Here is a 21,841-nt window from a genome sequence, read left to right on the forward strand (position 1 = left end):
TCTTATCAGGAGTCGCAACAATACACGTGTTTCCGTTGACGCAGCTTCTAGCCCGGATGTGTTTTCCTCAAATCAAACCGCTTTTATTTTTCTAGTGTGTGGCTAGCTAACGGCTGTAATCATTCAAAGCTACAAGCTTTTCTGAACGCAATTCAGTGGATAAATAACATTTTGAAAAAGTGTGTTCTTTGTGTTTCTTTCATACTCTTTCAACAATTTGAATATTAAGTTTGAGAAATGTCCAGGCGAAGGCACAGCGATGAGGGTGGTGATGGTGAGTGGGTTAGCGTGTTAGCATGCACGTTGGCACAGCTATGTTTATGTAATTTACATATTGTATGTTTGTTTACTGTTATGAGTGCTTAAACAAGTCTGTATGGTTGCAGTGTTTGGCGTATGTAACGTTAGTCTGTTTATTTGCATTAAGTACATTTGCATTTAGAAAATGCCCAAAGTGACCAATTAAATGCTACTTTTTGGGCAGATAGGAAGCTTTCAGATAAACAAAGTTCTTTGAACTTGATTATAATCATTTAAGGTAATATGCAAATCTCATTTAAAACATTTTACATTTGTAGGATTAGTTTTAAATTCTATCAGAAATTCCGTTATTCCTTAGTGATTTTTGCTCCTTATACTTTGCTTATCTCAATACCATTTCATTTAACCTTATTACTTTAACATTTAAATGTTTATATTTTCGCCTACAACCTCATTGCAATAAGGCATCCCTTAAACCTGACCTTCAAAATCCAGCTAATTGTGTTGTCATGACTGTTAGAAGGGACCATAAATAATTCAAAATGGACAGTTCTTTTTTATTTTTATGAAATAATGCAGTTTTTATTATAAATTATTTTATCCATGCTTGTCATTATTTAAAAAAAATAATAATAATAATGTGCCCTTGAATCAAAATAACTTATCTTTTCTTTTACCATCCAATTAGTTTATTATATACACATTTATTTTCTGGTTTGAGAAGCTTTATCACAATAGGGAAGAAAAGACTATCGCAACTACCTCTTTGACTGATCTGGAGTCATTTCCAGCGATAGACCGAAATATCAACCGACCAAAAATAATCAATCAGATGATTGATATTGGCCGGTGACAGTGTTCGCTTTGTTGAATAAAATAAATGTTACTTCTAACTTGTCAATTACAAAATATACCTACGTCCTTGTTGCAGGAAAATATATATATATATTTTTGTTGATAGAAGTCACTTTTCTTTCAAATCTCACCTATAGGACTTTGTTCTTGACTTTTTCATTCCAGCCGCCGCCCAGCCTCACAAACGGAGGAGGACGTCTGAACCCATTGAGATTGAAGACCGCCTGGAGTCGCTGATATGTCGTGTGGGAGAGAAGGTATGTCACAAGAAGTGCTGTTTCAATTGTATTAATTACAATTTACAAAAGACAACTGATTAATAATCACATTTTTTCTGTGTATGCTTCCAGAGTACGTCCTCCTTAGAGAGCAATTTGGAGGGTCTTGCTGGTGTGCTGGAGGCTGATCTCCCTAATTATAAAAGCAAAATCCTGCGCATTTTATGTGCTGTGTAAGCAACCTACTCTTTAAAGGGATATTTCACCCAAAAATGAAAAATACCCATACAAACCCGTGAGACTTTCATTAATCTGAGAGCTTACTGTCCCTCCATTGGCAGCTCCGTAACTTCCACTTTGACGCTTCAAGAAGAGATTCTAAAACAAATCCATATGAATTGAGCAGTTTAGTCGAAATTTACAGAAGAGACACGATTGCTTTATTGAATTTAGACTTTTATTCACACATAAACGTTCATCAACTCACTCATCAGTCGTGGTAAATGGAAGCTCAAACATTTTTGGCTTCAGCAAGAACCAATGAGGTTAATTCTCGTGTTATGCATCACGTTCGCTTGAACGTCAAATGATTTGAACTTATCCGCTCAATTCATATGGATTGGTTTTACAATCTTCTTATTAACTTTTTGAAGCATTAACGTGTCAGTGGTGTAGCGGTCTGTGGAGGGCAGAAATGTCTCAGATTTCATCAAAAAGATCTTCATTTGTGTGAACTAACCCAATAATTCTGTGTGGTTTCATTTCGCTTGAAAAATGAATCTAAAAAAAATCTATTTTTTTCACAGTGCACGGCTTTTGCCGGAGAAGTTGACGGTTTACACAACACTGGTTGGACTTCTCAATGCTCGCAATTACAACTTTGGAGGAGAGTTTGTGGAGTCCATGATCCGACAACTCAAGGAGACACTAAAATCAAACCTTTACACTGAGGCTCTTTACTTGGTATGTGGTGTTTAGCTTTTATTAAAAAAAAATCTCTCAGAATTTTCATAATTTTGCTGGTGTTTAATTTCCTGTGTGATCCGCAGGTGCGCTTTCTCAGTGATCTGGTGAACTGTCACGTCATCGCAGCTCCCTCCATGGTCGCTATGTTTGAGAACTTTGTCAGTGTCACACAGGAAGAAGACATACCACAGGTAAACGTGACCTCTGGCTGCCTTGCAGATCATGTTCATAGATAATCAGGCTAACAGATGTGTCCTTACAGGTGCGATCTGACTGGTATGTGTACGTTGTGCTGTCCAGTCTGCCTTGGGTTGGCAAGGAGCTGTACGAGAAGAAGGATGTGGAAATGGATCGCTTGCTTAACCAAATCGAGGGATATTTAAAGTAGGTTCCTCTTTTAGTTGTATCATTTTAACTGAAGTTTATTAAACATTTAGACAAAATATTTAAAAAAGGAGAATATGGAGATCATACTCTGAAGAAAAAAAACTTCTGATGGCTTTTTTAATGAAAAACAATAGGATCTTGATAACAGTGTAGCAGACCACTTACATGAACTGCATTTAAATATTAGTGGTCACTCTCCTAGGGATGTATCAGCCGCCGATATTTATTGGCCGATTTTTGTTCAATTGACAACCATCGGTATATCGGCTATAGCATGAAAAAGGCAGATATAACAAACCGATGGTTTATTAATGAACTACGTGAAGGCACTGAGCTATATAATGTCTGCTGCATAATCCAAAATTATAATGTAATATTCCTGCTGCGCTGCTGTCTGTGTTTTAATGTTTATCAAACAACAAAAAACCAACAAACAAAAAAGAAATCGCTCTCTTGTCTAAACTTTCATAAGGATTCATTTCCGCGATGCGGACAACGCAGACAGAATCCAGTCATAAAAACGAAATTTACTGCAAATGCAGAATGGCATTTAGTTTTGATGCATAAATAAAACGTTTGTCAGTAGGCCTACACTTAAATAAAATTGTGATGTATACTAGTATCTGTGAAATATTAAGCCACAAAAAGCATGTTTAAATATGAATCCTGCATGTTTCTGTGTCTGTGTGACGCAGGCGCGCGGTTTCATTTACCCCTCTCTCTCACACACACACACACACACACACACACACTCGCTCTGAAACTCGCTGTGTTTTTCAGCCTCTGCCACCTCAATATGAAGACATGAATGCATCTCCAGTCACTTCATGAGCATTTTACCGTTTCATTCGACAAAATCTATCGCCATATCCTAAACACACACACAGTAACTCGAAGCACACAGCAACCCATCAAAATAAAAGTTCAGGTTTACAAAGTAATTGTGACAGGATTAATGTTGTACAGAAGAGTTGCGTCTCAATGTAATAATAATATATGCATTTAATTTATACAGTGAAGAATATGCAGTGTTATTTAACATTTAACTTACTTAAAAAGCACTGTTTATTTCATATTTTCTTTTGTATTTATGTTGGCCTGCTGAATGTTCCTGTCTGTGTTCATTAGAAATGATTTGATAATTCAGCAATAAACTAGCTAGTAGGCTATAAGTTAATGTAATGTTGTTTATTTTTATTTTGCTGATTTAAAACATGATCAAAACGCTCTATTTTAAAGAAAAAAATTCAAATAAAAGGGCAAGTAACAAATATCGGTATCGGCCAATAAGTGTTTGTAAAAATCGGTATCTGCCCCAAAAAATCATATCGGTGCATCCCTACTCTATCCCAATAATATGTCTTAGTAAGATGATGTTTAAATGCTTAGTTTTATGATGATAAGCTTTGTATTTTTTGGATAATCAAGCAAACCTACGTTGCCTCAGCCCAGTTAGTGTTTATCTTGAAATATTACTAACAATACAAGTAATTCTTGTATTTTACTTTATAAAAATCTGTAAATATTTCACAACAAAAAGACATGAACCACGACCTTTATACTAAAAGGCCTTTTACTTGCTAACAACGACAGAAGTCATGTAACTGATTGTGGACAACAGGTTTTGATCATGTTGATAATTTTGAAGAAATGTGCGTATCAAATGTTATACAGTAGGCTTTATAGTTTTTTTTTTTGTCCATTTGTAAAGTGCAGCGATGGAAAAGGTGCCAGTTTTGATACCATGTTCTCTTTAAAACTACTAATGTTTAATTTTGTAAATATTATGAGGTTTGACAGCTAAAATGTGGTTATACTGGTAGAGTACAAAGGAGTCTCCTGTGAAATGTCATGATCTGGGTTTTGCTACAGGCGGCGTCAGAAGATTCATGTTCCCATGCTGCAGGTGTGGACTGCAGAAAAGCCCCACCCACAGGAAGAGGTGAGAAACAGACTACTGGCTTCATCCAGGCCTGCTACTTTAAAATGTTGCATACTGAGATTTTTACACTGTTAAAGACATGGATTCCCATGCTAAACATGGACATGGTTTAAAAAAAAAAAAAAGTTGGACGTTTGATGGAGTATTTCTGTGCCAAAAATACTCCTTCCGGTTTCGGAACGTTTTTTTTCGAGTATGGGTCCATTTGACGTAAGCTAGGGCGGAATGTCCTTGTACGGGCCGTATGACGCGACTAGAGCGAGAGGGCAAATGCACGCCCATTATAGCGCTGTGCTCGGCTTTAGGGAAGCCGGCTGCGCTGCAGTCACAGGACGTCACGAAATCAACAATGTCACCAAAGATGTGTGTTTTTGTCTGTCTGGGACAACCCAAGACAACCCTGTACAGCTTCCCAAAGAACCCAGCGTTAATGGGATCACTGCATTTCGGCCCGGTTCAACTCCGGGTTTGTAGCTCGTCTAATGCTGAAAGATGGAGCGGTCCCAGCGATTAAGGTTCGCGGTCATGTGTTGGAAGCAGGCGGTGAGTAAAACTGCTTCAAATGTCTTGGTAAAAATCAAAAGTGTTGGTAGCTATCGACTCTCATACGCTACTATTCCATTGTTTTTCTATGTAAACACACACTAGTCTGATGTGCAAAACCTTTCCGCTTGCTACTGCTAACATTAAATCGCATACAATAGTCCATAAATCAAATTATGTCCTCATAAACCATGAGTAAACACACACAAATGTTACAAAACTCGCGCATGACAAGCCGCTATAAGCAGTTAACTTAATGGTATGTACTGTAAAACTTTTATAACTTTGAGACGTCCTGCTGTAGTCGTTGTTGCTTCTACTGTTCAATTTCAGCCTCTAGATCTGATTCTGGATCATATATATGTAGGCTAAATCCGATTGATCTCCATGGTTTATTTAGGATAACGTTTTTTCCACATTTAAAGTCCCTGTGAAGTCAAAACTAAACATGTGTTCTGAGTTCCTCACACCACAGATAAATGTGTTATTAACCACCCAGCCAAATTTGAATCATAAAAAAATCCGGGAAGTACATAAAATAGCTTATCAAAAACCTGAAAAAATGAGCAGCATTCTCTGCTCTCAAACGCTGGGGGTGTGTCCGCTGTCGGCGCCGAAACCACGCCCACTCGCGGGAAAGCGGCAGTAGCACACAAGACAACACTCACTGATCACGAGCGTCTATGATCACGATGCACCAGATGTCGGCGGGACGGGAGGATGAAGGCCTGGGCGGGGGATAGTCGGTTCTGCAGCGGATTATCAGTGAATCCCAGTTGTCTCCGGTTAAAGTTTGTAAAACGATCCGGTGTAAAGTCACTGCAGAGGCAGGTGTCGGTGATGATCCTCAGCTCTCCACCAAGGTTGCTGTTCACAAAATTAATCCACTTCTTCATCGTTTTTATTTTGTAAGCTGTTATGTAAGTTGTTGACTATAGTAACTAACAGTACTAACAGTAACTCGCGATCGAACTGATGCGAATGTGCTCTAGTTATAGCGTTTTAGCCCTGCCCAGAAAATCCTGAACACAGCAACGGTGAAAAACTGTTTAACGGTCTAACTTCTGAATTCAGTACTTCATAGTTCACAGTCTTTGTAATGTGTTTCAGCAATACATTTCTAACATTTATAATGTGTTTAGAAACAAATCTCAGAATTGCCTTTACAGGGACTTTAAGGATGTCACAGCTTTCACCTCTCAACGCAATCGCTGCGCGCGCTCCTGATTCTTTAGCTCCGACCAGACGATCAGCCGCTTTGTTTTTTTCCAGAAAGACTCGGTACAGCGTATCTTTCTTTTATAAATATAATAAAACTAAAGACTTTTCGGGGATGTGAAGGATGCAATACTACTCTATAGGTACTCAAGATTGACATGAGATTGACTGAAACTGAGTGTTTCACCCCCCCTTTAATATAATCTCGGTTGGATTTTAATTCTGCGTTCACACCAAACGGGAATAGAGCATCTATCACGTCTAGTTGGACGCCTGAACATTTTAAATCCATTCGCGCGTCCACAGTGAATTGTACGCACGTTTAAATCGAGCGTTTGAAGCGAAATAGACGCAACCAGTCCATTTTGGCTTCTGTCTAATTTGGCTAGCTTCTACAAAGGGACAGATGAATTTGCACCGTAGAGTTTGATTAGAAACACAACCTTTGACATCAACAAACAAGATATGTAAAGTGCTTTATCTTCCCTTTTAAAAGATAGAGTAGTTCACTTCAGAATTAAGATAATTTACTCACCCCCACGTCATTCAAGATTCATGTCTTTCTTTCTTCAGTTGAAAAGAAATTAAGGTTTTTGAGGAAGACATTCCAGGGTTTTTCTCCAAATAGTGGACTTCAATAGGGTACAACGGTTTGAAGGTCTAAATTGCAGCTTTAAAGAGCTCTACAAGATCTCAGCCGAGGAATAATGTTCTTATCAAGTGAAACGATCTGCCATTTTCTAAAAAATATAAAAATGTAGCCTATATACTTCTTAATTTCTTTGCGACTGAAGAAAGACAGACATGAACATCTTAAATGGAAGATTAATTCTAAAGTGAACTACTCCTTTAATAGGCTAAATTATTTTGCTCCTTGCCAGTGACCCTGTCAGAACAGACCTGCAACTAGGGCTGCGTATCGATTCAGATGTTCCAATTCGATTCAATTTCGATTCGCAAGCTCTCAAATCGATTCGATTTCGATTCTCGATTCAATTTTGATTCAACTCAAAGAATATAGATTTAATTCAAATAGCCTACTATATTTATTCAAAAGAACAGTGAACATGAGTTTACAAGTGGGTAATTAAAAAGAAATGAAGAGCCACAAACCTTTATATTAAACTTTTTTTATTTTAGGGACACTTGAGTAGGCCTACATTAAAACAGAACCCATCTCTATATTTCAAATGCATACAATTATGTTAAATACAATACAATGTAGTTTTTATGGATATTTTGATACACTTATTCTAAAACATAATAAGGATATTGAATGATTTTCAGTAAAGGACAAGCATTTCTTGTGATTTAGCCGACCGTCATTCAGACTGTCCGTTTTTATGGAGGCTTTTTCCTCCAGGGGCGTCTGAGCTTTGATTCATGCCCCGGATGATGCATTATATTTCGTCACTATCTCTGTTATTTGCGTGCCTTCCTTAGATGCGATTGCCATTCGATTTTATCTTAACGACAAGCATATATGCTATATCGGGCAGGATCGACTGGAAACCCCCGGGAAAAAAAAAAAATCTATTCTTGGCCTTGAGAATCGATTTTGAATCGACCACATTTTAAAAAACGATTAATCGAAAAATCTATATTTTTGCCCAGCCCTACCTGCAACCCACCAATTGAGAACCAATCCTCTATCTTTTCCCTTAAACTAATTCCTCTCTGTCTGTCTCTGTAGTATTTGGACTGTCTCTGGGCCCAGGTGCAGAAGCTGAAGAAGGACCGCTGGCAGGAGCGTCACATCCTGAGGCCTTATATTGCATTCGACAGTGTGCTGTGTGAAGCCTTGCAGCACAACCTGCCCCCCTTCACCCCTCCAGCTCACTCTGATGACGCTGTCTACCCCATGCCTCACGTTGTCTTCCGCATGTTTGACTACACTGATGCCCCAGAGGTACAGTAATGTTTTTACATTGTTATAATGGTCCATCTGAGGAAAATGCTTCATACTTTAAAACATGAATCTGGGCTCATTTAACTTCCACAATATGATGCATGTCCATGTGAAACAGAATATTCACGAGGAAGTAATAGGGATTGTTAGGCTGTGATGTTATTAGTTAAGATTATTTTTCCACACGTGTGTGGCTTTGTATATGTCAGCTGGAATTAGGAATTGAGATTTTTGAAAGAAGTCTCTTATGCTCACCAAGGCTTAGGGCTGGGCCGATAAACGATATCATATTGAATCGCGATAAAATTCATGTCGATAACGATGATAAGCTCTGGCCATTTTTACTCGATATAGATTACTCTTAACACCCAATCACACAGCAGAAATAGACATCAGCCAGTCAGCGTGCAGCTCTTAACATGCACATCAAAAGTACATGCTCTACTTGCGAGAAGGAATAAGTGAGTGTGGCGACGAACGTTAATTCAAAAGTGAAACTAACCTAGAGTCATCCAAAGACGACAAATTTGTTGATAAAAGGTAGCACGAATTGTTACTCATTTGAACCGCTTCACACAGACCATTAATCCGCTCGGGTCAAAGTCCAAACGGCAGCGAGCTCACTAGAGCAGATCCGTTTCTCTGATCGGTCACGCAAACACTGAACAGCGCTGTGAGATCCAAACGCATGCATTCAATGAAAAATACAAATGCCTTCGTGATTTAAACTAGTTTAAAGCCAGATTATTAAACAGCGCTGACAAACAGCAGAAACACTGTGCTCAATTATACAGTCAGAAGGCTTTTCCATCTTATCCATCATTTACCATGAATTTACTGTTGTGACTCTAACTACTGCACCATGGTACTGTGGCAGATCTGTGGGATATTCATATAGAATTTTATTATATTATTAATTTAGACATGTATTAAAGGAGTAATGGAATATTATTACAGTATTTTTTTTGCATCACAAAATGCTCATTCACATTTATACTATATATCAATATGCATTTATATCAGTATGCATTTATACTAAATGTTTTTAGGCTAGGTCTACTGTTTTTCATACAAATACCATAGAAAACATATAGATACATTTTACCATGGTATAGTGAAGAGCTATATGCATGTTTTTAACTGTGGTTATCATGATCTAAATCTATGATACTATGGAAGACCAATGGTTAATTTTAATAAAACTCAGTCATAATATTTATATTTTACAATATAAAAATACATTTTTTACAGTTGTCCGTGTTTTTGTTGATGAACATAAATTTACATCAGCATCCTCCTAACTCAAGCTACTACTACTGTCAACTCACTGTCAAATGTGCATTTCTAAGACAAAACTTGTAATATGATTAATACTGCACTGCAAACTGTGCCGAAGATATATGCCAAAGTCAGGCAACACAAACCTTCTTCATGACTAGAAACAATATCACCCGTTAACACATGCAGAAACTAACACATTCATTTTTTTCTATTAAGAAATGCATTTCAAAATGTCATATTAAAGGTCCTGTTCTTCGTGATCCCATTTTTCAAACTTTAGTTAGTGTGTAATGTTGCTGTTAGAGCATAAATAATACCTGTACAATTATGAAGCTCAAAGTTCAATGCCAAGCGAGATATTTTATTTAACAGAAGTTCCCTTTCAAAGCCTTCAGCGAACGGCCGGTTTGGACTACATCCCGGTACTCCCTGCTTTAATGACGTCAGTAGAACAGTTTGTCGACTAACCTCCGCCCACAAGAATACGCAAAAAAGGGGGCGTGGTTTGGTTGCTCTCCCACGTGGAGAAGAGGAAGTGTTGCGTTTGTAGAGTGTTTGTCGCCATGTCGCCGAGACCAGTCGAGATGCTGTTATTTTCATCCCGGAGGCAAATCACCTTGAAAAACGGGACCTTTAAGGAAAAATGACTGGAAAAGAGTAAGTTACTAAAAAATGTGAAATGTTTGTCATATTCTGACAATAAAAAATAGTTTAAAGCCACAATTAACAGTCTGGTTTCTACAACTTTCAAATGGGAGCAAAAATCTGCCTTTAAATTTGAAAGAGAGAAATATTTTACATTTATCGTGATAATTATCGATATCGACTGATATGAAAAGATTTTATTGAGATCACTTTTTGGCCATATCGCCCAGCCCTACCAAGACAGCATTTATTTGATCAAAAGTACAAAAACACTATTTTTATTTTAGTTGATCAAACATACAGTAAAAACGATATATATATATATTATACACACACAATTGTTTTTTTTAGATTGATATTTAAAACCTTTAACCTTATATCTTAAAATGTAATTTATCCCTGTAATGGCAAAGCAGACTTTTCAGCAGTGTCACATGATCCTTCAGAAATCATTCTAATATGCTGATTTGGTGCTTTAAATGTTGAAAACAGTTATGCTGTTTAATATTTTTTGTGGAAACCATGATTGTTTTTTTTGTTTAAATTTCTTTGAATCGAAAGTTCAAAAGAACAACATTGACTCAATTTAATCTGTTCTTGCTGAATAGAAGTAATTTCTCCAAACATTTGAATGGTAATGTATAAACAGTTGTAGTATTTTTATTTATTTTAAGGTTATACTTCATTCATGTTCTTGTGGATGCTGTTTTGTGTGTAAGTGTGTCAAAGTCTGTCTATGTGTTGTCAGGGGCCTGTGATGCCAGGAAGTCATTCAGTCGAGCGCTTTGTGATTGAGGAGAACCTGCACTGCATCATCAAGTCTCACTGGAGGGAGAGGAAGACCTGGTCAGTCATCTGCATATGCTGATACCATTAGAGTTTGAAGGCCTAGTGGGCTGATTTTGTTTCTTTGAAACCTAGTTTACACACTTGGCCTTCAACTGTTGTTTTTTTTCCTCTCTCTTTTTTCTTTTCCATCACAGTGCTGCCCAATTGCTCAGCTACCCGGGAAAAAACAAGATACCCCTTAACTACCATATTGTGGAGGTAAATGGCAATGTGATGCTTATCATTTTTATTTGATAATGTGGCAAAATATTTGACTTGGATATGGGACTTGGATTTGTCGTTTTAGTGTAATGCTAATCTGTATCTCTCTGTAGGTGATCTTTGGCGAGTTATTCCAGCTGCCCAATCCTCCTCACATTGATGTCATGTACACTGCGTTACTCATTGAGCTCTGCAAACTGCAACCGGGCTCTTTACCACAAGTCGTATCCTTGTTCATACTGACTGAAATCCATGTGAATTTGTGTTATTAATTGATTCCTCCTACATATTGTGCCACAGCTCTGACAGGAAGACCCATGTTTAGACTTGTGTAAACATGGAATGAGTGTTCCCTGCTCTTGTAGTTTTCTTTAACCTGCCGTTATTCAGCTCGCTCAAGCCACAGAAATGATGTACATGAGGCTGGACACAATGAACACAACCTGTATAGACCGGTGGGTCTGAATAGATGGCTAAACCACTCACATTTGTCGATTTACATTGGTTGAAATATCAAGAAGTAACGTTACCCAGCTGAAAGTCTAAAACTATGATGAGGCTTTCACACTGGGGGCCTTTGCTGCGATCCAAATGTGATTTGTTTCCGTCTCGCAGTGTTGGTCTGGTTTCAAACTCACTGGTGCATTCACGTTCATCTTGCATCACAAACGTGCATGGCGCATGAAAGAAAGCATTTTTTTAAAAACTAATTTGGTGCTATTATGCGAAGCAGAGTGAATGATACTGCTTCGCATTAAGGTTGCTTTCTGGAGCTTTCAAACGGACTCTTTTGAGGAGACCATTTCACTTGCTCCTCGGATTGCACTCATTCTGCACAATGACACTGTAGCTTGTATCCAAGGTAATTTATCTGTAATCCCTTACATGCGTTTTGTTGAACTAATGTTATCAGCTAAAACGCATGTGTCGGATACTTTACTTCCTGAATGAGCGCATCCGAGTCGCAGTTGCTTTCACATTCACACAAATCGTGCCACAGTTCCATTGCAACCGTAGTGCGCAAGCTTTTACATGATCAATTTTTAATGCGATCCGTGCTCTGTTATGAGCTAAACTGCCAGAGTGAAAGCACCCTCAGATTGACTTTAAAATGGATTGAGAATCTTCAAAGATTTTTATCTCTTTTAATGTTTCTCGAATGTGTTGGATTATTCTGCTTTTCAGACTCATCAACTGGTTCTCGCATCATTTGAGTAACTTCCAGTTCAGATGGAGCTGGGATGACTGGTGAGGATGACTATTTACTTCTGGGAATCACATTGATCTGATTCTCTTATATTTGTACAGGCTGTGCATTGTCTCTGTGTGACGCTGTATTTATGTATTGAACTCTGATCTGTTCAGGGCTGACTGCTTGACTCAAGACCTTGAAAAGCCCAAACCCAAGTTTGTTAAAGAGGTTTTGGAAAAGTGTATGAGGTAAATTTGACACGTTTTTCATTCAGTTGCATTGCAGCTTTTTATAATTGCTGCTCAGACCCAGTTAATTCATGATGTGCTGATTATTAACAATGAGCCTTGATTTATAAATCTGCAGGTTGTCGTACCATCAGCGGATAGTGGACATTGTTCCTGCAAGTTTCTCTGCCCTGATCCCTGCTGACCCTGTGTCCTTTTATAAATATGTTGAGGAGAACAGCTGTATGTTCAGATGCATGAACACATCTGTGATTTAATGCATACATACATACATACATACATACATGCATACATGCATGCATGTTTGCACTGAAACGAAATCTTCAATCTTTAATTCTACCTTCTCAAAATGACAACCAGCAAGTTTTACTATGATTTTACAGCTATATTATGTAATATTATAGTATAGATGTGATATTGCTGTATAATGTGACCATGGTTTTGTCTTTTCATTTCTGTTTCAGCTGCATTACCTGGATTTCCTGTGGCAAATACAGTTAGTAACTCTATCAAAAACCGGGCGTCTAATGAGGAGATTCTTATTGTTCTAAAAGATGTCCCTAATCCCAACCAGGATGATGATGATGGTGGGTCTGCCTTTGGTTTAGATAATAATTTACTTGGCAATCATAATCTTATGTCATTAGTTTAGGACTATCGTTTATTTTTAAAAGGTTATTTTGTATTCAGAAGGCAATTGTGATGTATTTACATAATGCATTATTGTGGTAGATTGGCAGTAAGATTTATTTTTAAATGATTGAATTGGGGATGTCCCGAGCCAATCTCAAGGATTGGTATCGGTCTGATTATGATGATTTAATCAGATTAATACTGTTTTTTTTTTCTGCTGTCCTGAGGGCAAATGAAAAGAAGCTGAAATGTGCATGGATGTGTTCGAAATCGCCCCTATACCCTCATTCACTATTACCTGCATTACTTCACTAATATAGTTCACTTGAAAGAGGGAATTTGGAAACTGAGTGTGCCGGAAGGGCTTTTGCGTAGTGTGCACTCATTATAGAGGTGCATTGTGGGATTGAGTGAGTGCACTCAATGTTCAATATACTTTCAGACACCACAAAAAATGTCTGTCCTCTCAAATCGTGCCCTGCTTAAAGGTATAGGGGGTGATTTCAGACACAGCCCATGTGTGAAGTGCGAGAACCAATGTGGTCTTTCGTGTCACACGCACGTTCAAGTTTCCGTGTTTAGCATGTTTGATGAGCATCATACGAATCACTCGAAAGTAATTTACTTAATTTTAGACGAAGATGTTGTTGCCATAACAGTGTGTCTTGCTTCGGACTCGACTGATAGACTGGCATTTTGACACCGCAAGCTTCATGCTTTCTAACCATATCGCTAACGTTTAAATTTTTTTTTGCTATTATGCTTCTTGTACATATAAAATTTATGATGAATATTTCATCAGTCCCATATTCATAATTGTGACCAAACAGCCTGTCTACAATATATAAAATAGATATAAATGGTGTGTGTGTGTGTGTGTGTGTGTGTGTGTATATATATATATAATTACTGTAGTAATTGTTCCATAGTGATAGACTATGCCCCTGAGGATCTCTCTGCATGGTCCTGTATACATTGGATTGATTTTAATCATTTGCATGTACTTGAAGTATGCACCAAGCATTAGGAAAATATTAGTATCGGATCGGGACTTGGTATCGGCAGTTACAAAACATTAAAATGTCAAGTAAATGCTGTTCTTTTTAAACATTTTATTAATCAAAGACTCCTAAAATATCAACATTGATACATGTTTCTTATTCTTTCTTTATCAAATAAATGTGGCCTTGAGCATAAGTGATTCGTTTTAAAGACTTTATTAGGTTATTAGAAGGTACTTTTAGGTCATAAAAGGAAATAATGATTTCATTATTCTTTGAACTTGGCAATGTGTGTTATGAGTATAGCTGGCTCTTGTGAAAAATTGATTGATGTTCCTCATTTGTATGTTGCTTTGGATAAGTGTCCCCTAAGTGAATACATGTAAATGTGTGGTGTTCTGTATCTAACCACACTTCTCCTCTCTATCCAGATGAGGGTGATGGCTTCAACCCTCTAAAGATTGAAGTGTTCCTGCAGACACTGCTCCATTTGGCTGCGAAGTCCTTCAGTCACTCCTTCAGTGCCCTGGCCAAGTGAGTAACTCCTGCCAAACCCCACACAGGCCTGCCAGCGGCTGGCTCTGTGTTCCCTCTCCTTCTGTTCTCAAAAGGCGCCTGCAATTGCTAAAAGCACAGATCATTAAGACTGTATCAGCTTGTAAAATGCTCAGGTGTTTTCTTCTAGTAAAAGGCGATTGGCACGTTTCTTTTCTCTCTCAGGTTTCATGAGGTTCTGAAGGCCCTCACAGACTGTGATGAGGGGAAACTGCACATCCTCCGGGTTCTGTACGAGTTCTGGAAGAACCACCCTGTGGTAGGACTTTATATTTTATGTTTTATTGTCTTGTTGAATGTCATTCGTGGCATCTGTGGAAGCTCATGTTGTGAACATAATCTTTCAGATGATCGCCGTGTTGGTGGACAAGTTTATTCGGACCCAGATTGTGGACTGTGCAGCCGTGGCCAACTGGGTGTTCTCTCCTGAAATGGCTCACGATTTCACCAGGTATACCTCAGACACGCTTACATGTAGGGCTGTAATCTCCCAATCGATTATTAGTCTATATGTTCTGGCTCGACCAAAATTCTGATTGGTCGATGTTTTTTTTTTTTTTTTTTGTGGCCGCGTTCATTCCATCAGTTTTGCTGGGTTCATTTCATCAGGTGGAAAGGAATGGGGGTGTTTTCAGAGCACCCCTGTTTCACAGGTAACAGTCTGTCTTCAGAACACCCCCCTTGTTTTCACTTCTTTTGGATTAGCCCAACCCACTGGAGACGAGAGACAGATTGAAGTAGGCTACTTTGCGGTTATATTATTTATTTAATTGTGAGAGTGTTTTCCTAGTCAGTCCTCTTCTACCATGTCAACAAAGACATCGGCAGTGTGGCAGCATTTTAAAAAAATAGAAAATGGGGAAAACTTGAATGCAAATTTTGCTAGCAACAGTTTGCATATCACAGCTCGACAACAAACATGTCATATCACCTAAAAAACGGTAACTTGTCAGCGTTAGGTTTCCCAGTCTGAGTAGGCTATATGAACATATCAGAATTCGTTTTGGACATTAATACAATTTTATAATTTTATTTTGCACATTTATTTGAAATACTTGTGGATTTGGGCATTTGATTTATTTCTTTTTGTATTTGTTCTGAGTGCGCCTACCTTATATGCGCTATTCTGTTTCGTTTAAAATTTGTAGCCTACTTTTATGGTTCCCTTTTATTATTGTGCAAACTGCAAATTTATTTCTAGTATTATTTATTGGATTTGGGCACTTAATTTTTTATTTGCAGCCTAATGTGCGATGCACTGTGCCCACTGTTTGTATTAGTTTTGAGCCTATGCTTTATTTTTCAGTTATGCACTTTATTTTATTTCTGCTCTTGATCTAGCTTGTTTAATAAATATTCCTTTTTTATTAAAGTGGACGTGCCTTTTGTGTTTAAGAGTAAAAGCTTTAATTTAATAGTCTATTCGTGTCTCAGCCGCGAAGCTGAGCTCCTATGTTCGAGCTGCACAGAGCGGCTGAAATGATTGTGTCTGTCAGTTATTATAATACATATGACACAAACAATTGTCTAAATTATGTTGCATATTGCTCAAAAGTTCTTATGATATCACTAGTTGACAACATAGCCTATGATTTCCGAAAATATAGTTCTATGATATTGCGCAGCTGCACGTGATGCAATGCTGACAGACTTGTGTGTCAGACTCATTTCAGTGCAAAATAATCAGGTCAAAAACGATTTAATATACTGCAAATAGCCTACTCGTTTTTTGTTTATTTATAATTCATTTAGGCAGACAATAAGGCTACCAAGTACTGCGCACAGTGCGCAGCTAATTAATTTTACTTTTTTTTTTTCCTTACGTCATTTTTAGTCAAAAATTTCAGACTTCAGTCGACCAAGATTTTCTTTGGTTGATTACAGCCCTACTTAAATTTGACTGCAGCTGTAATTGATTTACATATATTGGGTCTATGCAGGTTTTATGTGTGGGAGATTCTTCATTCAACCATCCGGAAGATGAACAAACATGTGCAGAAGATCCAGAAAGAGCTGGATGAGGCAAAAGAAAAGCTGGAGAAGCAGCAGAACAAAAAGGTAGAACAAACGCCTTGGGCTTTGCAATTCTGATCTTTAGGACTGACTGTCCTCGCTGTTACTTTTATAAGGGTTTAAGTTGCATCCATTTGTTTGGGCAGGGCAGTTAATATCCGAAATGTCTACATTGGTTGCTGTATTAATACCGTTGGTGTCGGCCTAATGCCAGCAGACTTTTTCATCCATCAATTGAGAACTGTTATTGAGAATTCACCAGATGAACAACTGGAAATTTGGCTTCTGGTCATGTCAGTCACAATGTTTAGACACGGTGCTGAATTTATTAGGTGCCTTAGGCATCATATGCTGTTTTTTTTATTTTATACATGCTATTGAGAGTCCCAGATACTACTATCCCAAAACTACTTTCAGTCAGACTAACTCAAATTTATAATGGATAGTAAATGGATTTCAGATCACACAGTATGCAATTCTGTTTATTTATTGCTTTCAGATTTGGTTTTCGGTCAGTATGAGCTATTATATTTTTTTAATCTTTGTTTTGTTATATATTTTGTTTCCCCTCTCTATCCCACTCTACAAAAGAGTAACATGTTATTATTTAGATATTTAACTTGCCTCACACTAGAGCTGCAACTAACGATTCTTTTTTCTGTCGACTAATCTAGCGATTATTCTTTCAATTAGTCGACTAATCTAACGATTATTTTCCAAATAAATCTGATTATTCCTTTTTCCCGATTATTGTTTTTCAAAGAGGGTAGTAAATTTGTATATTATTTTAACATGAAATCAATGAATGATGACAATTGTATTTCAGGAAGGGTAGTGTACATTTTATAATGAAATATATGAACACGAAGCATTTTAAACATTATGTATAACTAATGATACTATTCATCTTAAAATGTATACAGAGTAAGCCTAATTAGGAAAAGTTGTTTACTATAATAGTTGAGTATGATTTGTGTCAATAGTAAACGAAAATGCACTTGTATTTATCTGCAAAAGGTTCACATACAGGAGCTTTCAGCATAGTTTTAATGTATAACTAGTCGTCTATTTTGAAGATACATGTGCATAAACAACGACTAAAGCTGCCAGAAGTTTTTGCCCAAACTTCAAAGACACATTTAAATGATTAAAACTAGAGGCATATCTTAACTTTAATGTTACTTTAATCATGTAAACTACCTATATAAAGCATGTTATTATTATGCATGTGTGTTTGGGACAGAGAGGAACCCGGTCGCATTTACAGCAGATATATGCTGCCCATAATAAATAAAAGCACGAGACGTACTGGGGTCGGAGAAGAACCCCGTAAAATGTGACCGAATGGACAATATTTGTCTGTATTTGCAATACACACGGCACGGTTAAGCTGCGCGAGGCGAATGCTGGCAGTGTGAAAGCCCAACGGGCGCGCGCGGCTCCCGCTCTCCACGCGCACAGCTTCTGCTCTGCACCTCGTGCAGTGTGAGATCGGCGTTACAGAGCGAACAAAGCACAGTTTTATTCGGCTTTTGTTTAAAGTACTCCCACACTTTTGAATGTCGCGGTCTAGCTTTATATGATAAATGATCATTTTCACTATGCCCGGGAGCAGAAGCCGCCATTATTCTAGATCTGTTCTATTCTAGAATGTAAATAATGTGACGTCGACGCATTTCACGCATGTCGACATATTTTCGTAGATGACGTCGACGTGTCGTTGCAGCCCTACCTCACACTTATGTGCTCGCTTTTGAGAATATTAAAGGTCCTGTTCTTCGTGATCCCATTTTTCAAACTTTAGTTAGTGTGTAATGTTGCTGTTAGAGCATAAATAATACCTGTAAAATTATAAAGCTCAAAGTTCAATGCCAAGCAAGATATTTTATTTAACAGAAGTTCCCTTTCAAAGCCTACAGCGAACGGCCAGTTCGGACTACATCCCTGTACATCCTGCTTTAATGACGTCAGTAGAACAGTTTGTCGACTAACCTCCGCCCACAAGAATACGCAAAAAGGGGGCGTGGTCTTGGTGCTCCCTCGTGGAGAAGAGGAAGTGTTGCGTTCGGTTGCGTTTGTCGTCATGTCGTCGAGACGCTGTTATTTTCATCCCGGAGTCAAATCACCTTTGTTTGGCCTTCAGGGGCTGTACCTTGAGCGCGTGCATCTCCCCGTTATGGTAAGAGGCGTGACCTTTCCGGGCAACGTGCGCTAAGCTGCTGTCGAATCACAACACTGGAACCACTGGCACAATCAGAACTCGTTACGTATTTCTAAAGGAGGGACTTCATAGAACAGGGAAATCTTTCAAGCCGTTTTGAGGACCGTGAAAACAGCGGTATACAGATAAGTAAATTGTGTGAAAAATACTGTTTTTTTTTTTTTTACACGCGAAACATGAACACATGTTATATTGCACACTGTAAACACAATCAAAGCTTAAAAAACCCCCGGAAAAACGGGAACTTTAATTGGGGATTGATTTGGACTTATAATAACAAATTCTGTGTTAATAATAAAGTTAATGAAATATACTTTAAAATTATACATACAGTTTATCCAACAAACCGATCTATAAAAACGATCTTTCTGAATGTTGCACATTTTGTGAAACGGATACTGAAACTATTTTGCATCTTTTTTTTTTATGTATGTATGTATGTTAAATTCTTTTGGATTGATATAGAATATTTATTTAATATGCTAAGTGGAACCAAAGTTAACATAGAGAAAATAGATGCTATTTTTTATTACGACAAAAAGGATATAGAAAAGAGTCATGTTTTTATATTAAATCTTATAATATTACTCGGGAAGTTCTACATACACAAATAGTGTAAATGGTCTGACAGGATTTCCAACATCACCCATTTCAAGGCTGACATGAAGATTTATTTTAAAACTCTCAAAGGACTTTCAAACTGCAAAGCAATAAGAACTATGGACATTTACAAAGAATGAAACTCCTCTTCTTTAATTTGAATACACATGTATACCCTTTTTGTAATTTTATTATATTATGTTTTTTTATAATAGAGAAAAAAAGACGGAGTGCTTGGAATAAACTACGCATTTCTTAACATGTAGGCTATTGCATTAAAATAAAGTAATGAGTGGAACATCGCCCAACATAAAGTAACAGTACAGGTTTTCTTTTTTTCATTAGAAATGTGCTCGCGTTAAAGGACCCACATTACCCACTGCACTGACGGATATCTTATTTAATGAAATAATTTGATGGAAACAATAAATGTACCTTTTAAGGGAAATGTTTACAAAATCATTCTGCACCATTATTTTTTACAAGTATTTGTCTACTTATTTATATTTGGTTGTAACATCATGGTCAGTATGAGTATGTGTGGGTTTCTTTTTATATAAAAAAGCTCTGTTTTGTATCTGAACGATGCTCACTATGAACTACGAGGTTCTTGTTTTCTGTAGCAGCGGGACAGCGGTGATGAAGAGGAGATGGAGAAGAACAGTGAGGATGAGGAGGGTCAGTTGGAGGAACAGATCGAGAGGCTGCAGGAGAAAGTTGAGTCGGCCCAGAGCGAACAGAAGAACCTTTTCCTTGTTATTTTCCAGGTAGGCCCATGACAATGCACATCCATTTTACTGTTTTCATTATTATTGGTACTTTTTTCTGTTTTGTTTGTTTAATAGAGGCTTCAGAGCTACATTTTCAAAAAAATAATACAGCTGCAAAAGACCTCTTATTCCTTTTTGTCAGGAGATAATAAACTTTACATTCTTTTCATGTCTTTCTCTCTTAGTTTGCCTTTTGTGTTTCATTATGATAATTAAAGACAGTGCCTGGAGCAAAGAGATGACAAAAGAACTGTTTTTCTTTCTCTCTCTCTCTCTCTCTCTTTCAGCGCTTCATTATGCTACTGACAGAGCACCTGGTTCGCTGTGAAACGAGCGGTGTAGACATCAACACCACCTGGTACAAGAACTGCATCGAGAGGCTGCAGCAGATCTTCCTCATGGTAGTCCTGATCCAAATGTTTGCTGATCTATATTGTGCTTTGTTGGTCGTATAACCGCCCTTATTAATTGTCTTCATTGTCACCCACAGCATCATGTGATCATCCAGCAGTATATGGGCACCCTGGAGAACCTGCTGTTCACCGCTGAGCTCGACCATCACATCCTGGCTGTTTACCAGCAGTTCTGTGCTCTTCAGCTCTGAGATCCCAGAATGCATCACTTCAGACTGTCACACCTGCCTGTTTATGTGGCATTTCAAGGTTTAGCGACATCCATCAGTCATTGGAGATGGCTTTCTTTAGTAGTGATATTGGGAAATGTCAGACCTGTTTTGGGGCCGTTGATGTTTCTGTAGTGTTTCTTTTTTGTTTGTTTATCTTTTTTTTTTAAACCCATTGTCATTGGCTCTGTGGTAAGTGTAGATCTTTTTAAAAAGCCCAGCGTTTAGAAAACCATGATGAAGAGAAACCATGTTATGAAACTACTCGGCTGTGTTTTTATGCGTTTTTATGTAATTTCGATTGAAAAATGGTTGTCGAGTTGGATTACAAGTGATTCTGCATTATCAATTATTTGCCTCTGTAAAGCAGATGGAGGTCTTTTGCCACTGCAATGCCATGGTTTGGACGACGAAGTCTTCCTCCTTTTTCTTTTTTTTTTTTTTTTACAAAAAATACACACAAAAAACAGCCCTGCTTATGTCTTTTGTTCTTGCATGCATCTCACCATATCAGATTGTGGATTAGAAAATAGAGGTTGGGATTTTACAAAAGTAAATCCATGTCAAATCAATCATGTTTGGTTCTTAAGTGTGAAAAGAAAAAGCTTTTAACATTGTGGACTAACGTTTGCTTGTTCTGGGTATGATTGACAATTGTTTTGTGAGCGGTTCATACAATTAGATCAAATGTAACGAGTGTATTGAGTGAAC

At 37.7% G+C, this 21,841-nt stretch overlaps 1 protein-coding gene across 1 annotated transcript; it reads left to right on the top strand.

The window, feature by feature from the left end:
* Positions 1 to 43: 43 nt before the first annotated feature.
* Positions 44 to 21,599, top strand: ncbp1 (nuclear cap binding protein subunit 1). The gene is made up of 23 exons (XM_079838587.1): positions 44 to 274; positions 1,282 to 1,373; positions 1,467 to 1,567; positions 2,141 to 2,297; positions 2,384 to 2,491; positions 2,563 to 2,684; positions 4,560 to 4,629; positions 8,084 to 8,299; positions 10,974 to 11,071; positions 11,209 to 11,272; positions 11,389 to 11,499; positions 11,666 to 11,730; positions 12,461 to 12,523; positions 12,641 to 12,715; positions 12,834 to 12,937; positions 13,180 to 13,302; positions 14,781 to 14,883; positions 15,070 to 15,163; positions 15,252 to 15,355; positions 16,845 to 16,962; positions 20,362 to 20,505; positions 20,796 to 20,909; positions 20,999 to 21,599. The coding sequence occupies exons 1-23, from the start codon at positions 238 to 240 to the stop codon at positions 21,110 to 21,112; spliced, it is 2,397 nt and encodes a 798-aa protein (XP_079694713.1). The 5' UTR covers positions 44 to 237; the 3' UTR covers positions 21,113 to 21,599.
* Positions 21,600 to 21,841: the final 242 nt, after the last annotated feature.

Source organism: Gobio gobio (assembly GCF_949357685.1).
Source record: "Gobio gobio genome assembly, chromosome: 16".
Classification (NCBI taxonomy): domain Eukaryota; kingdom Metazoa; phylum Chordata; class Actinopteri; order Cypriniformes; family Gobionidae; genus Gobio; species Gobio gobio.

What these genes read in the sequence shown, in the direction of transcription:
- ncbp1 (XM_079838587.1), top strand. Translation starts at nt 238, where the DNA reads ATGTCCAGGCGAAGGCACAGCGATGAGGGTGGTGATG. An exon ending in CTGCGCATTTTATGTGCTGT is followed by an intron (nt 1,568 to 2,140) that starts GTAAGCAACCTA and finishes TTTTTTTCACAG; the next exon opens with TGCACGGCTTTTGCCGGAGA. An exon ending in ATATGTTGAGGAGAACAGCT is followed by an intron (nt 12,938 to 13,179) that starts GTATGTTCAGAT and finishes TTTCTGTTTCAG; the next exon opens with CTGCATTACCTGGATTTCCT.